At 50.9% G+C, this 17,210-nt stretch overlaps 1 protein-coding gene across 2 annotated transcripts in view; it reads right to left on the reverse strand.

The window, feature by feature from the left end:
* Positions 1-13,568: 13,568 nt before the first annotated feature.
* Positions 13,569-17,210, reverse strand: part of CLIP2 (CAP-Gly domain containing linker protein 2) — a 112,539-nt gene continuing 108,897 nt past the window's right edge. For both annotated transcript variants that reach the window (XM_032756695.2, XM_032756688.2), the window contains one exon: positions 13,569-15,658. In XM_032756695.2, the coding sequence (XP_032612586.1) occupies positions 15,647-15,658 (12 nt within the window). In that variant the 3' untranslated portion in view covers positions 13,569-15,646. The remainder of the gene's footprint in view (positions 15,659-17,210) is intronic.

Genomic DNA, 17,210 nt, shown 5'->3' on the forward strand with positions numbered 1-17,210 from the left:
CCATATGTGGCCTGGCACAGACCTGGGCAAAGAGGACTGGCAGTCTCTGAATACCTGCATTTCCTCTTTAAAACAATTATTATTATTATTATTATTATTATTATTTAGATACAGGGTCTTGCTATGTTGCCCAGGCTGGTGTCAAACTCCTGAACTCAAGTGATCCTCCCATCTCAGCCTCCCAAAGTGCTGGGATTACAGGTTATAGGAGGACCTTAATAACTCCACGTGTGCTGGACACAGGCATGGTGCCTAGCCAGTGGGCGCTGACACAGGTCACCTTTCTTCAAAAGGGCTGGGCACTCCCAGAGGGCAGGGATTGTGTTGTCTTCTCTATGTGACCCATGACTCCTTCCCCGGGAGTTCCCTGTGTGGGGCTGAAGTGACTGTTGGTGCTCCATAAGGCACTTGGGGATCTGAAGTCACTTTGCTTCTGAGGTCCACGTCTCCGCTAGCCTCACATAGAGCACCTGCTTTGGGCAGGGCACAGCGGCAGACCCTGGGCACAGAGGAAACAGATCTGTTCTCTCGGAGGGAGTCTGGCTGAATGCCAGGGGAACCTCAACCACTGAGGGGTGGAGTTGGCAACCAAACACACCCCAGCTACGAGCCTGAGGCATCCCGTCCCCAGCCTCATGGAGGATTCCCAGCAAGACCCATCCCCAGCTGCCCCCGAAGTTCACCTGCTCATAAACAAACTCTTTGTGATTGTTTGTTTTTTTGTTTTTGTTTTTTGAGACAGAGTCTCGCTCTGTCGGCCAGGCTGGAGTGCAGTGGCACAGTCTAGGCTCACTGCAACCTCTGTCTCCCTGGTTCAAGCAATTCTCCCACCTCAGCCTCCTGAGTAGCTGGGATTACAGGCACCCACCACCACGCCTGGCTAATTTTTGTATTTTCAGTAGAGATGGGATTTCACCATGTTGGCCAGGCTGGTCTCAAACTCCTGACCTCAGGTGATCCAACTGCCTCGGCCCTCCCAAAGTGCTGGGATTACAGGCGCGAGCCACCATGCCCGGCCCATAAATGCACTCTTTATTTTTATTTATTTATTTATTTATTTATTTATTTTATTATTATTATTATTATTACTATTATTATTATTTTTTTTTTTTTGAGATGGAGTCTTGCTCTGTCGCCCAGGCTGGAGTGCAGTGGCACGATCTCGGCTCACGGCAGCCTCTGCCTCCCGGGTTCAAGCGATTCTCCTGCCTCAGCCTCCCAAGTAGCTGGGATTACAGGCATGCACCACTAGGCCCGGCTAATTTTTTGTATTTTTAGTAGAGATGGGGTTTCACCATGTTGGCCAGGCTGGTCTCAAATTCCTGACCTCAGACGATCTGCTCACCTTGGCCTCCCAATATACTGGGATTACAGGCGTGAGCCACTGCGCCCAGCCTTTATTTTTATTTTTCAAATTTTATTTATTACTATTACTATTTTTTGAGACAGGGTCTCACTCTGCCACCCGGGCTGGAGTGCAGTGGCGTGATCACAGCTCACTGCTCAGGCGATCAACCTCACAGGCTCAGGCGATCCTCCTGTCTCAGCCTCCTGAGTGGCTGGGACCACAGGTGTGAGCCACCACACCCAGGTAATTTTTAAAATTTTTAATAGAGATGAGTTCTCACTGTGTTGCCCAGGCTGGTCTTGAACTCCTGAGCTCAAGCAATTCTCCCGCCTCGGCCTCCCAAAGTGCAGGGATTACAGGTGTGAGCCACCGTGCTTGGTCATAAATGCCCCCTTTAGTGGCTTCTTCCCTGTCCCACTCCTCACCAGTGTCCTGGGATCACCTCCCAAACCATGGCACCCAAATTCTCTGGCTCTGCTTTTGGAAAATCCAAACCAAGATGGCAGAATTTCCTATTTCTCTGAGAACAGCAAACTTGAACGGGGTTTTGGAGAGGTGGATTTGTCACAGTTTGCCACGGAATGTCACACTTCTCCTTGAAGAGGGAGCCGAGTGGCTGCCCAGTCCTTCTCTCCCTTTACCTCTGCCCTTTCTTCTCCAAAGCCTTCCCTCAGCCAGGTGCAGTGGCTCATGCCTCTAATCCCAGCTACTCGGGAGGCTGAGGTGGGAAGATTGCTTGGGGCCAGGCATTTGAGACCAGCCTGGACAACAGAACAAGACCCCATCTCTACAGGAAGTTAAAAAATTATAAGGCCAGGCGCGGTGGCTCCCACCTGTAATGCCAGCACTTTGGGAGGCCGAGGTGGGTGGATCACGAGGTCAAGAGATCAAGACCGTCCTAGCCAACATGGTGAAACCCCATCTCTACTAAAAATGTAAAAATTAGCCCGGCGTGGTGGCACGCACCTGTAGTCCCAGCTACTCGGGAGGCTGAGGCAGAAGAATCGCCTGAACCTGGGAGTCGGAGGTTGCAGTGAGCCAAGATTGCGCCACTGCACTCAAGCCTGGCAACAGAGCTGGAGTGCAGAATAAAAAATTATACATATAATTTTTTTTTTTTCGTAAAGACCGGGGTCTTGCTATGTCTCCCAGGCTGGCTTTGAACTCCTGGGCTCAAACGATCCTCCCACCTCAGCCTCCCAAAGCACTGGGATTACAGGCATGAGCCACCGCACCTGGCCAAAAAATTTAAAAATTAGCTGTGCGTGGTGGTGCGTGCTTGTAGTCCCAACTACTCAAGAGGCTGAGGCAGGAGGATCGCTTAAGCCCAGGAGGTCGAGGCTGCAGAATGATGATTACACCATGGCACTCAAGCCTGGAGACAGAGTGAGAGCCTGTCTCTAAAAAAATAACAACAAGAACAACACCACACAAACAGGGCTGGCCACATAGAGTTTTGTGAGGATTGAATGAATGCCTGGAAGGTTAAAAAGTAATCACTGAGAAAAATAAGGACTTTTCAGGCTCAGAAAATGAAAGAGCCAGGCCAAGCACGGTGGCTCACGACTGTAATCCCAGCACTTTGGGAGGCCGAGGAGGGCAGATCACTTGAGGTCAGGAGTTGGAGCCCAGCCTGGCCAACATGGTGAAACCCCACCTCTATTAACAATACAAAAATCAGCTGGGCGTGGTGGTGCGTGCCTGTATCCTCAGCTATGTGGGAGGCTGAGGCAGGAGAATTGCTTGAACCCAGGAGGCAGAGGTTGCAGTGAGCCAAGATCACTCCACTGCACTCCAGCATGGGCAATGGAGTGAGACTGTGTCTCAAAAAAAAAAAGACAACAAAGATTTAAAATCAAGAGTTTTCTTTTTAATCATGAAAAATAGTTAAGATGAAAGAAATTAAAAGACTAGCACCAATAAGATGAATACTTTATAAACGAGAGGGCTAATATGCATTACAAAGTTAAAATCAGCAAATATAAAATTAAAATGAACAGCTATGAAGTTGGTCTTAAAAGTTACTCTCCACAAGAGATAAAAGTTAAGAGGTTTAAAATAAGGATAAAGTGACAAAATAAATGTGATTTAAGAAGATAGATGATCAGTGCCTGAGGTCTGGGATTAAAAGATTAAAAATACAAACATTAAAGCTGTAAGTCTGAGAAGATGGAGATGACCACCCAGGAGACAGAGAGACGGTGCAGAGAACGGGACCACAGATGATGAACCGGCATTAGAGAGAAAGAATATCATGTTTCTTTTCTTTTCTTCTTTTTTCTTTAAGAAGATACAGGGGGTCAGGCAGGGTGTGATGGCTCACGCCTGTAATCCCAGCACTTTGGGAGGCCGAGACAGGCGGATCACGAGGTCAAGAGATTGAGACCATCTTGGCCAACATGGTGAAACCCCGTCTCTACTAAAAATACAAAAAAATTAGCTGGGTGTGGTGGCGCGCACCTGTAGTCCCAGCTACTCAGGAGGCTGAGGCAGGAGAATCATTTGAACTCAGGAGGCAGAGGTTGCAGTGAGCCGAGGTCACGCCACTGCGCTCCAGCCTGGTGACAGAGTGAGACTCCTTCCAAAAAAAAATCCCAAAAAGATACAGTGTCTCACTATGTTGCCCAGACTGATCTCCAACTCCTGGGCTCAAGTGAGCCTCCTGCTTCAGCCTCCCAGAATGCTAGGATTACAGGCATGAGCCACCGCACCTGGCCCATATTTATTTTCTGAACAAGAGATAAACTTTCAAGTAAAGAAGACTGAAATAAAAGAAAGAAGGAAAGAACGAAAGAAAGAAAGAGAAAAACTGCTTTATTTATTTATTTATTTATTTATTATGTATTTATTTGAGACAGAGTCTCACTCTGTCATCCAGGCTGGAGTGCAGTGGTGTGATCATAGCTCACTGCAGCCTCGGCCTCCTGGACTCAGGTGATCCTCCCACGCCAGCTTCCCCAGTAGACGGGATTACAGGCATGTGCCACCATGCCTGGGGTTTCACCATGTTGCCCAGGCTGGTCTTGAACTCCTGAGCTCAAGCAATCCTCCCGCTTCGACCTCTCAAAGTGCCAGGATTACAGGTGTGAGCCACCATGTCCAGTACAGAAAAGTTGTTTTAAAGAAAACAATTCTGGGTGGATCACCTGAAGTCAGGAGTTGAGACCAGCCTAACCAACATGGTGAAACCCTTCTCTACTAAAAATACAAAATTAGCTGGGCATGGTGGCTTCATGCCTGTAGTCCCAGCTACTTGGAAGGCTGAGGCAGGAGAATCGCTTGAACCTGGGAAGCAGAGGTTGCAGTGAACAGAAATCACGCCACTGCACTCCAGCCTGGGTGACAGAGTGGGACTCCACTTCGAAATAAAGAAGGAAAAAGAAAGAAAGAAAAAAGAGACAAAGGAAGGGAGGAAAGAGAAAGAAAGAGAGAGAGAAAGAAAGAAAGAAAGAAAGAAAGAAGAAAGAAAGAAAGAAAGAGAAAGAAAGAAAGAAAAAGAAAGAAAGAAAGAGAGAAAGAAAGAGCGGGCAGAAAGGAAGGAGGCAGGGAGGGAGGAAGGAAGGAAGAAGGGAAGGAGGGAGGGAGGAAAGGAAGGAAGGAAATCAATTAATTGAGTTACTAAAAATATTAAATAAATAAATGAAGAAAACAATAGCCAAAAGCTTGAACATTTCAGATCAAGATGGTAAAATAAACTCAAATTACAAAAAAAGAAAACAAAAATGAGGACAATTAGGTGACTTGGAAAGGGTACAGAAAGAGGACAGTTTGTCAGGATGCGGGGGCAAGCTGGCAGTGTCTGGAGCTCTGGGAAAGCAGTTAAGGAGGAGCGCAAGATTGAAGGTGGAAGTGTGTGCAGTGGTGGAATTGATCAATCCATCTGACAGCCACTCATGGGCACCTACTGTGTGCCACACCCTGGGCTAAGAGTCAGAGATATGTGGGTGGCAGTGGTGGCTCATGCCTGTAATCCCAGCAATCTAGGAGGCTGAGACAGGCCAATCGTTTGAGCCCAAGAGTTCCAGACCAGGCTGGGCAACACGGCAAAACCCCATCTCTCTAAAAATACAAACAATTAGCTGGGCATGGTGGCGCACACCTGTACTCCCAGCTACTTGGAAGGCTGAGGCAGGAGGATGGCTTGAGCCCAGAGATGAAGGCTGCAGTGAGCTGACTGCACCACTGCACTCCAGCCTGGGCAACAGAGTGAGACCCTGTCACACACACACAAGGAAAAAAACACACAAAAATTTCAGTTAGGAGGAATAAGTTCAAGAGATCCAAGCACAACATGGTGGCTATCCTTGATAACAATGTGTTCTAAACTTGAAAAGTACCAAGAGAGTGGATTTTAAGTGTTTTCAGCACACTCCCCACAAAAAGACAAATGAGGTGATGCATATGCTAATTAGTTTGATGTAGCTGGTCCACACTTTATACATATTTCAAAACATCATATTGCACACCATAAATAGATACAATTTTTGTCAATTTAAAAAAAGAGGTTAGAGATATGTTGCGGTGCACACAGAGCATTCCCTTCCAGGGAGAGAGGTGAGAACCAAGTCCCCGATGGGCGCGTCTCTGCAGGCTGTGAAGAAAAAGTGTGTGTGTGCACGTGCATATGTGTGCACAAGTGTGGATGTATATGCATGTATATGCGTGTGTGTATGTGTGTATGCATGTGTGTATAAGTATTTATGTGTATATTTGTATGTATATATGTGTATATGTGAGTATACATCTTTGTGTGTAACGTGTATGTGTGTATGTGTGTACCTGTGTACATGTGTATATGTGTACATGTATGTCTGTGTGTGCCTGTTTGTGTGTACGTGTATGTATTTGTGCATGTGTACATGTGTCTGTAGTGTTTGTGTATGTGTCTATGTGTATGTGTCTATGTGTTCGTGTGTGTATGTGTATGAGTTTGTGTGTATGTGTATGTATTTGTGTGTGTCTGTGTAGATGTGTCTGTAGTGTTTGTGTATGTATATGTGTATGCATGTGTGTACGTGTGTACATGTATATGTGTGTATGTGTGTATATGTGTCTCTGTGTGTGTGTATATATATGATGTGTACATGTATGTGTGTCTCTGTGTATGTGTATATGTATCTGTGTGTGTGTGAGTGTATGCATGTGTGTGGGTCACTTGGAAAGGCCTAGGGGTGTGGGGTTGGAGGCAGGATCTGAGGCCTGAGCTGGAGGTGGGGGACAGGGCCCAGAGTGTGGTGAATATGATGGACCCAGGCTGCGGACCTGGTGCGGGGCTGTGAAGGTGCTCCTGGTGAACTCCAGGCTTGGAGCTGCTGGGAAACCGAGGCACAGCTGTGCGTGGGGCCAGCTGGAACCTGTGGCAGTGGGAGAGGGCGGCTGGGAGCGGGTCTAGACGGGGCTGGAACCACCCTGGAGGCAGCAAGTCCTTCCCTTTGCTGGTAGCTCCAGAGAAAGGGCCCAAAGCCTTACCCAAGGTTCCAGAGAAGCTTCTAGAACTGAGCATCCTGGTTATTCGTCCTATACCATGTTCCTTCCGAATTTACACTGGACCCCAACTTCAGTCTCAAAACACTTCCCAGCCTCTCTTGGGGAGTGGGAGTGGGACCAGGGTGAGTGCCCAGCTGAGGTTGGCAAGGGGGACGTGATGGGAGGGTTCAGGACCGGGAAGGCAGGCCAGGGTCAGCTCTGTGGAGGGAGCCCAGCCTGCAGGGAGGGGAGGCAGCACTGTGCGGGAGGAGGGAGGCCAGGGCAGTCCTGGCCTGGCGCGATCCCAGAGAGGGAATGAATGTCCCCACCCTGGCCGGCCTCTTTCCCAGGAATGGAAGTGTGGACACACACGGATACTCACAGAGAGACCTGAACCAAGTCTGGGAGGCAACAGAGACAGGGAGCTCTGGGACCAGGAGCCGGGAAACCTGGGTTCCCGTTGTTGCTCCCACGTGCAAAGCTGGCCTGTGTCTCCAGCCCTGCAGCCCTAAAGCCCAGCCTAGACCAGAGGGTGGAATGGACAAGCCGCGGTGAGAGGGCCGAGAGTGACACCTGGTGGTGAGTTGGGGCATCACAGGCAAGACTTGGCTGTTGGCTCTCTTGCCGCCCAGTGGGAGCATGGTGTCACCCACCCTCCAGCCTCCCCTCCTGTTCTTCACCCCAGGACCCCACAAAAGGGGAAGGCAAATGTTTTCCCATCGGACCTGGAGGGTTTGATCAATGTCTCCCCCGCAGGCAGAGCAAAAGAAGAAGTGGGGCAAGAGAAGTCCCAGGTTTTATTTTTGAGATGGAGTCTTGCTCTGTCACCCAGGCTGGAGTGCAGTGGGGGCTCACTGCAACCTCCGCCTCCCAGGCTCAAGCAATTCTCCTGCCTCAGCCTCCCGAGTAGCTGGGATTACAGGGGCCTGCCACCACACCCGGCTAATTTTTGTATTTTTAGTAGAGATGGGGTTTCACCCTTTTAGCCAGGCTGGTCTTGAACTCCTGACCTCAAATGATCGGCCTGCCTTGGCCTCCCAAAGTGCTGCGATTACAGGCGTGAGCCACTGTGCCTGGCTAATTTTTGTATGCTTAGTAGAGATGTTTCACCATGTTGGCCAGGCTGGTCTTAAATTCCTGACCTCAGGTGATCTGCTCGCCTCGGCCTCCCAAAGTGCTGGGATTACAGTCGTGAGCCACCGCGCCTGGCCTAGAAGTCCCCGTTTCTGAGCTTCCCTCAACATGAGACAGACACAGCGTTGGAGGGGGAGGCTTGCAGCACTGGTTGTCACCATAATCCCATGCCATGGAGACGCCTTCCAAAGGCCAGTGCTGCGCACCTTGGGGTGGAAGGGTCATGAGGACACCCCGCCCCCTGCTTCAGACCACACTGGTTCAATCCCCACCCTCAAAACACTGATGCTCCAAGCTTTATTTAATCTTCTTCCCAAAGCTAGACCCAGGGCCACATCCCAGGAGTGACCCAAAGAAGGATGTCCCCCCAACCCCTACCCAAACCATGATTCCCAACATTTCCCGCTGTGACCCCCACACCTGGGGCTTATGCTCTCACTTTTTTTTTTTTTTTTTTTTTTTGAGACGGAGTCTTGCTCTGTCACCCAGGCTGGAGCAGTGGCGCAATCTCGGCTCACTGCAAGCTCCGCCTCCCGGGTTCACGCCATTCTCCTGCCTCAGCCTCTCCGAGTAGCTGGGACTACAGGCGCCTGCTACCACGCCCAGCTAATTTTTGTACTTTTAGTAGAGACGGGGTTTCACCGTGTTGGCCAGGATAGTCTTGATCTCTTGACCTCGTGATCCGCCCGCCTCGGCCCCCAAAGTGCTGGGATTACAGGCATCAGCCACAGGGCCTGGCTTCTTTTTCAAAAAGTATCTTAGTGAGATGAAGTGCACATAACATTAATTTAATCATTGCATAGAGGCCCTAGTACATTTACAATGTCATACAGCTACCACCTCTACCATTTCCTTCCTTTTTGTTGTTTTTTACTGTTTCTTGGTCAGGTGAATTCCAAAACATTTCCATCACCCCATAGTCATTACGCAGTTCCTCCCCATTTTTTCCTTAGCCCTTGGCCTCCGGCAATCAGCAATCTGCCTGTTCTCCATGGATTCATCTTTGTGGATATCTCACATAAGTGCAATCATACAGTACGTGACTGTGTCTCCCTGCTTTCACTTACCAGGATACTTTGGAGGTATATCCATGTTGTAGCAAATATCAGTGTTTCATTCTATTTTTTGGCGGGGGGTGGTGGGGACAGAATCTTGCTCTGTTGCCAGGCTGGTGTACAGTGGCGTGATCTTGGCTCACTGCAACCTCTGCTTCCTGGGTTCAAGTGATTCCACTGCCTCAGCCTCCCGAGTAGCTGGGACTACAGGCGTGCACCACCACGCCTGGCTAATTTTTTGTATTTTAGTAGAGATGAGTTTTCACCATGTTGGTCAGGATGGTCTCGATCTTCTGACCTTGTGATCTGCCTGTCTCAGCCTCCCAAAGTGCTGGTGGCATGAGCCACAGCACCCGGCCCATTCTTTTTTTTTTTTTTTTTGAGATGGAGTCTTGCTCTGTCGCCCAGGCTGGAGTGCAGTGGCGCAATCTCGGCTCACTGCAAGCTCCACCTCCAGGGTTCACGCCATTCTCCTGCCTCAGCCTCTCCGAGTAGCTGGGACTACAGACGCCCGCCACCATGCCCGGCTAATTTTTTGTATTTTTTAGTAGAGACGGGGTTTCACCATGGTCTCGATCTCCTGACCTCATGATCCACCCGCCTCGGCCTCCCAAAGTGCTGGGATTACAAGCGTGAGCCACCGCGCCCGGCCTTTTTTTTTTTTTGAGACGGAGTCTTAGCTCTGTTGCCCAGGCTGGAGTGCAGTGGCGTGATCTTGGCTCCCTGTCACCTCTGCCTCCCAGGTTCAAGTGATTCTCCTGCCTCAGCTCCCTGAACAGCTGGGATTACAGACCCACGCCACCACACCTGGCTAATCATTTTGTACTTTTAGTAGAGACAGGGTTTCACCATGTTGGCCAGGCTGGTCTCGAACTCCTGACCTCAAGTGATTTGCCCGCCTCAACCTCCCAAAGTGCTGGGATTACAGGCGTGAGCCACCACGCCTGGCCGTTTCCTTCCTTTTTATGGCCAAATAATGTTCCATTATATGGATAGACCACATTTGGTTTATCCATTTGTCTGTTGATTGGACATTTGTCTTATTTCCACTTTTTGGCTATTACAGATAATGCTGCTATGAACATGTGTGTACATGATCTTCTGTGGAAATGCTTTAATTTGTCTTGAGTATATAGTTAGGAGTAAAACTTCTGGGTCATATGGTAATTCTGTGTTTAACATTTTGGGGCCAGGCTTGGTGACACATGCCTGTAATCCCAGCCCTTTGGGAAGGGTGAGGTGGGAGGATTGCTTGAGCCCAGGAATTTACAACCAGCCTGAGCAACATAGTGAGACCCCTGTCTCTAAAAAAATAAATAAATAAAAATAAAAAAGTAAAAAAATATACTTTGAGGAACTGGTGTGGTGGCTCACGCCTGTAATCCCAGCACTTTGGGAGGCCAAGGTGGGTGGATCACTTGAGGTCAGGAGTTCAAGACCAGCCTGGCCAACATGGCAAAACCCTGTCTCTACTAAAAATACAAAATCTGGGTGTGGTGGCGCACACATGTAATCCCAACTACTCGGGAGGCTGAGACAGGAGAATCACTTGAACCTGGGAGGCAGAGGTTGCAGTGAGCCAAGATCGTGCCACTGGACTCTAGCCTGGGTGACAGAGTGAGACTCCATCTTAAAAAACAAAACAGGCCGGGTGCGGTGGCTCACGCTTGTAATCCCAGCACTTTGGGAGGCCGAGGCGGACGGATCACGAGGTCAGGAGATCGAGACCACGGTGAAACCCCGTCTCTACTAAAAATACAAAAAATTAGCCGGGCGTGGTGGCGGGCGCCTGTAGTCCCAGCTACTCGGAGAGGCTGAGGCAGGAGAATGGCGTGAACCCGGGAGGCGGAGCTTGCAGTGAGCCGAGATTGCGCCACTGCACTCCATCCTGGGCGACAGAGCGAGACCCCGTCTCAAAGAAAAACAAAACAAAACAAAACAAAACAAAACATATTTTGAAGAACTGCCAAACTTTTCTGAAGCAGCTGCCCCATTTTACATTCCCACCAGAATATATGAGAGTTTAAATTTCTGTACATCCTTGTCAACATTTGCTACTGTCTTTTAAAAAGTTTCAGGCACCCTAGTGGGTGTGAAGTAGTATCTCTTTGTGGTTTTGATTTGCAATTCCCTAATGACTCATGTTGTTGAGCATCTTTTCACGTGTTATTGATCGTTTGTACATCTTCTTTGGAGCAAGATGTATTCGGATCCTTTACCCATTTTTATTTTTTTTATTTTTAGAGTTGGAGTCTCACTCTGTGGTCCAGGCTGGAGTGCAGTGGTGTGATCATGGCTCACTGCAGCCTCAAACTCCTGGGCTCAAGTGATCCTCCTGCCTCAGCTTCCCAAGTAATTAGGACTACAGGTGCACACCATTAAACCCAGGTAGTCTTGCTCTGTTGCCTAGGCTGGAATGCAGTGGCGCGATCCTGGCTCACTGCAACCTCCGTCTCCCAGGTTCAAGTGATTCTCCTGCTTCGGTCTCCCAAGTAGCTGGGATTACAGGTGCACGCTACCATGCCTGGCTAATTTTTGTATTTTTAGTAGAGACAGGGGTTTCACCATGTTGACCAGGCTGGTCTCAAAGTCCTGACCTCAGGTGATCTACCAGCCTTGGCCTTCCAAAGTGCTGGGATTACAGGCATGAGCTACTGTGCCCGGCTTTTCTTTTTTAAAGAGACAACGTGGCCAGGCATGGTGGCTCATGCCTGTAATCCTAGCACTTTGGGAGGCCGACGTGGGCGGATCACGAGGTCAGGAGTTCGAGACCAGCCTGACCAACATGGCGAAACCCTGTCTCTACTAAAAATACAAAAATTAGCTGGGCATGGTGGTGTGCGCCTGTAATCTCAGCTACTTGGGAGGCTGAGGCGGGAGCATTGCTTGAACCCAGGAGGCGGAGGTTGTGGTGAGCTGAGATCGTGCCATTGCACTCCAGCCTGGGCAATAAGAGCGAAACTCTGTCTCAAAAAAAAAAAAAAAAAAAAGAGAGACAACATTCTTGATATGCTGCCTAGGCTGGCCTTGAACTCCTGGGCTCAAGTGATCCTCCTGCCTCGGCCTCCCAAAGTGCTGTGATTATAAGCATGAGCCACCTGGCCCAATGTTCGTTTTCTAGTTTGGGTCATTGTACTGCAGTTATGTGGGATGTTAATGTCAGGGGGAGCTGGGAAGGAATGTATGGGAATGCCGCTATTTTTTGCAATTATTCTGTAAGCCTAAAATGATCTCAAAATCAAAGAGTTAAAAAAGAGTTGGGCAGGCACAATGGCTCATGCCTGTAATCCTAACACTTTGGGAGGCTGAGGTGAGAGGGTTGTTGGAGCCCAGGAGTTGGAGGCTGCAGTGAGCTATGATGGAGACTTTGCCTTCCAGCCTTGGTGACAGAGCAAGGCCCTATCTCAAAAAAAACAAAACCAAAACAAAACAAAACAACAACAACAAAACTGGCAGGTGCAGTGGCTCATGCCTATAACATTAGCACTTTGGGAGGCCGAGGCGGGCGTATCACTTGAGGTCCGGAGTTCAAGACCAGCCTGGCCAACATAGTGAAACCCAGTCTCTACTAAAAATACAAAAATTAGCCGGGTGTGGTGGCACGCGCCTGTAGTCCCAGCTACTCAGGAGGCTGAAGCACGAGAACCTGGGAGGTGGAAGTTGAATTGAGCTGAGATCGCACCACTGCACTCCACCCTGGGCAACAGAGTGAAACCCTTGTCTCTACAAAATAATAATAATAATAATAATAATTTTTAAAAACACATTTTGAGGAACTGACGTGGTGGCTCACACCTGTAATCCCAGCACTTTGGGAGGCCGAGGCAGGCAGATCATTTGAGGTCAGTAGTTCGACACCAGCCTGGCCAACATGGTGAAACTCCATCTCTACTAAAAATACAAAAATTAGCCAGGTGTGGTGGTACGCGCCTATAGTCCCAGCTACTTGGGAGGCTGAGGCACGAGAATCGCTTGAACCTGAGAGGTGGAGGTTGAAGTGAGCAGAGATCATGCCACTGCACTGCAGCCTGGGTGACAGAGTGAAACTCATCTTGGGGAGAAAAAAAAAAAAATCCTCATTCCGTCTTCCAGGGAGGCAACCTCCACTTGAAAGCCTATTTGACCACAAAGTTTGCAACACATTGTGCTGTTGATCTGTTCTCCAGAAAGCCTGCTGCGGGAAGCAGAATTTGCCCACTGAAGCTGGAAACCTCATAGGACTCATCACACGTGTATGAGCGGATCCATTACTGTTTCCGTTGATTTTTTTTGCAGGCCTACTTATCCCTCCAGCAGGTTCACATGTGAACCCAGGACCAGCCCTCTCTGGCAGCCTTTCTGGGTCTGTCCTCTGCCTGTCCTTGCTAAGGTGCCTCTCCTGGAACAAGGACAGCCCCAGATGTCTTCAGCTCCAGCCCCTCTGAGGCCGTGCCTACCTGGGAAGGAATGAGCTGGCAGAGGGCAGGATCGGGGGCCATCTCCTGGCACCAGGGTGCCCAAGAATTGGGAGAGATCGGAAAGCCCAGGGTCCCCACGGAGAGGAGGAGACAAGCCAACTGCCGGGGTCCTGGACCTGTCACAAGCTTTATTGTCCTGAGCACAGACTCGCCACACTTCAACAATTCCACTGTGGGGAGGGGAGGGGCACGGGAAGGACCTGGGGAGGGGACATGGCTGAGCCACGCCCGGGCGGCCACACTGGGCGGGCTGAGAGGCCCACAGAGGCAGAAGCTCCCAGGGAAACCGCTTCTTGGACACCCGTCACCAGGAGCCCACCTCCGGGGACTCAGCTCCTCCCGGCGCCCTGCTAGATGGACCTCTGGCTGTTAGTAGACTAATCGGTGCCCCTACGGATGGGGCAGAGCTGCCTGATTTTGCTAGAAAGAGCTGTATTTGACCCTGGGTTAGGCCACTAAAGCATCGCTTCTAGACAGCTGTTAATAGAACTGCATGCGAGAGCTACCGAAAGCCAACAGGGACTGGGAGGGGGGCCGGGGGGACTGACTCTGACTCCTGGATGGGCTGCATTTGGGCAGGAACGTGAGCGCCACCTACCTGTACCAGGTGGCACTCATGAGGGCGACCTGGGCCGTTCCTATGAGTTGCACACGTGTCCTGTGCGTTACGGGGCATCGGGCTTCTCCCTCTGGTCCCCTGATGGGGGAGGCCTCACAGGAAAACACTCCCTGAGCTGCCGGAGGGTGGGGCAGGGCCCCCTGTGCTGATGCCGGGGTGCAAAGCTGCAAGCAACCTGTCAGTCCCCCAGCGGAGAGGTGGAGGATGCAGGGCCAAGGCTGGCTTTTTCCACCACGCACAGGTCTGGGATAACTTAGCAGGCTTGAGGGGAAGACGGCGGGGTGGGGCGGGGGCAGGGGCGCAGTTAGATTTCTCTTACCCCCAGCCCCCGTTAGGAAATGGGGCTGGAGACGCTCTGTGCGGGTGCCTGGCAAGACCAGGAAGGGATGCTCCACGTGGCAAACACATCCCTGCATGCCTGGCTGAGTATACTTGGTTGTGTATACGCACCTCTAGGCTGTAGGAACGTTTGCAGTATCTGTAGGCACGGTCCTGCCAGGCCTGGGTCTCAGTCCCAGAAACCAAGTATGTGTGTTTGTGTGGCCTGAGCGTGGTTCACAGCAAACACCGCCACCCACACGGTCATGCGTGCACACGTGGTCCCTCTGAGTGTGTGTGTGTGTGAACATGGTGTGTACATAAGGACCTGCTTAGATGCATCTCCAGGTGGGTGCAGATGTTTTGGAACATCTGGTCAACCCCAGGGGACAACATATTACTGACCTTTGTCAAACCTGCCTAGAGCCTCCACTCTGAGCTGCCTCTGCCCTGGGCTCTGAGCCAGGGTTTGCCCAAGGTCACGGTGGGAGGTGAGGAGAGGGGCTTCCAAACCTTCATAATACTGTGTCTTTGGCCTTGGTGACATCTTCGGCCAGCAGCTTAGAGGTGTGTGTGTGTGTTGGTGTTGGTGGGCGGCGGGAGAAGGATCCTGTTCCCCTGCCCTCTGCCCCCGCCAACACCTTGAACCTGGGGGCCTCGCTGGACAGGCAGCTGGCTGAGGGGAACTTGTACTACTGTTTGAAGAAGGTTCAGAAGGCGGGGACAAGAAGCCCTGGGGACTGCCTTTGCCTGGAAGTGGCTTTGGAAAAGGGGCCCCCACTTGGCTCTTAAAGACTGGATGCTCCCCCTTGGTGCCTGCATGGATAAACTTACCCCCCCAGCCCCCGCCAGCCCCTCTGGGGAGACCCGAGGGAGAATGGGCAGAAAAAGAGGACAGGGGCGCTAAGATGGTCCTCAGGGCAGCTCCTTCTGGACGGAGGGGCCTGGCCGGATCCCCTCTACCTCCACCGACAAACTCCAGAAGCTGCCGGGCGTCCAGGCCGAAGGTCCCCGGGTCAGGCCGGGGCTGTACCGTTCACACTCTCTGTAGAAGGCTGGGCTTGAGGAAGCGTCCTGGTCTGGCAGGGGATCGGGGTGGGGGATTGTCCGCGGCGGTGAGTACGTTATTGTTACAAACACTGTTTTGTCTCCAAAGTGACAGTCCCGGCTTCTGCCTGGAGGAGGTGCTGCCGGGCAGCCGCGCGGGGCTCTGGTGTGGACTGGGCTGCTCCACAGTATCCCCTCAGGATCAGTGCTTGTCCTAGAGAGAGTAAAGGGCATCAGCAGCAAGGGTCTCAGAGAGCCTGGAGGGCCAGGCGGCCAGAGGGGGGTCAGGGAGGAAAGGAGTTGGGGCCGGGTAGGGGAGAAACATAGAGGGAACTGCATGTGCCAAGGCCCTGAGGCAGGAAGTGTCTCCCTGCTGTGTGTTTGTGGCTGAGTGAGACAGCAGGTGGGGTGGGAGGTGCTGATGGGAAGCCAAGGGGAAGAAGCAGGTTTTTTGTTTGTGTGTGTGTTTGTTTGTTTTAAGATGGAGTCTTGCTCTGTCGCCAGGCTGGAGTGCAGTGGTGCGATCTCAGCTCACTGCAACCTTCGACTCCCTGGTTCAAGCGATTCTTCTGCTTCAGCCTCCTGAGTAGCTGGGATAACAGGCACGCGCCACCACGCCAGCTAATTTTTGTATTTTTAGTAGAGACAGGGGTTTCACCATGTTGACCAGGATGGTCTTGATCTCCTGACCTCATGATCCACCCACCTCGGCCTCCCAAAGTGCTGGGATTACAGGCGTGAGCCACCGTGCCCGGCCAGAAGCAGGTTTTACAAAGAGCCCTGAGTGCCTGTATGGGGCTGGATTAGAGGAAATTAAACTGGAGACTCCAAGCCTCAGTTTTCACATCTCTCTCTCTCTCTTTTTTTTTTTTTTTTGAGACAGAGTCTCGCTCTGTTGCTCAGGCTGGAGTGCAGTGGCATGATCTTGGCTCACTGCAATCTCCGCCTCCCAGGTTCAAGGATTCTCCTGCCTCAGCCTCCTGAGTAGCTGGGACTACAGGCATGTGCCATCACACCCAGATGATTTTTTTTTTTTTGGTATTTTTAGTAGAGATGGGGTTTCGCTATGTTGGCCAGGCTGGTCTCAAACTCCTGACCTCAAGTGATCCACCTGCCTTGGCCTCCTAAAGTGCTGGGATTATAGGCATGAGCCACTGCGCCCGGCCAGTTTTCACATCTGTGAACTGGGATGACCCTATGTGCCTCGCAGGGTGGCCAGGAGAACAAGGCCAGGAGGACAAAATCACACTGACTCCTCCGAGGCTGGCTCTGCCCACATAACCCTGCCTGTGTCTGGAGCTTGGCAGATTCTGTGGCTGCGCTGCTCCTGTTTCTAGCAAGCACCTGTGCTCCAGGGGTTCTGCAGTCAGAACTAGGTTCTCTCTCTCTTTCTGTGTTTTTCTTAGAGACAGGGTCTCACTTTATCACCAAGGCTGGAGTGCAGTGGTACAATCCTAGCTCACTGCAGCCTCAAACTCCTGGGCTTGAGTGATCCTCCTGCCTTAGCCTCCTGAGTAGCTGAGGCTACAGGCACACGCCACCACCCCCAGCTAATTTTTAAAATTATTATTACTATTTTTTGAGACAGAGTTTTGTGCTTGTTGCCCAGTCTGGAATGCAATGGCGCGATCTTGGCTCACTGCAACCTCCACCTCCCAGGTTCAAGCGATTCTCCTGCCTCAACTTCCCGTGTAGCTGGGATTACAGGTGTGCACCACCCTACCCGGCTAATTTTGTATTTTCAGTAGAGATGGAGTTTCATCATA

Source organism: Hylobates moloch, unplaced genomic scaffold, assembly GCF_009828535.3.
Source record: "Hylobates moloch isolate HMO894 unplaced genomic scaffold, HMol_V3 SCAFFOLD_1, whole genome shotgun sequence".
Taxonomy (NCBI): Eukaryota; Metazoa; Chordata; class Mammalia; order Primates; family Hylobatidae; genus Hylobates; species Hylobates moloch.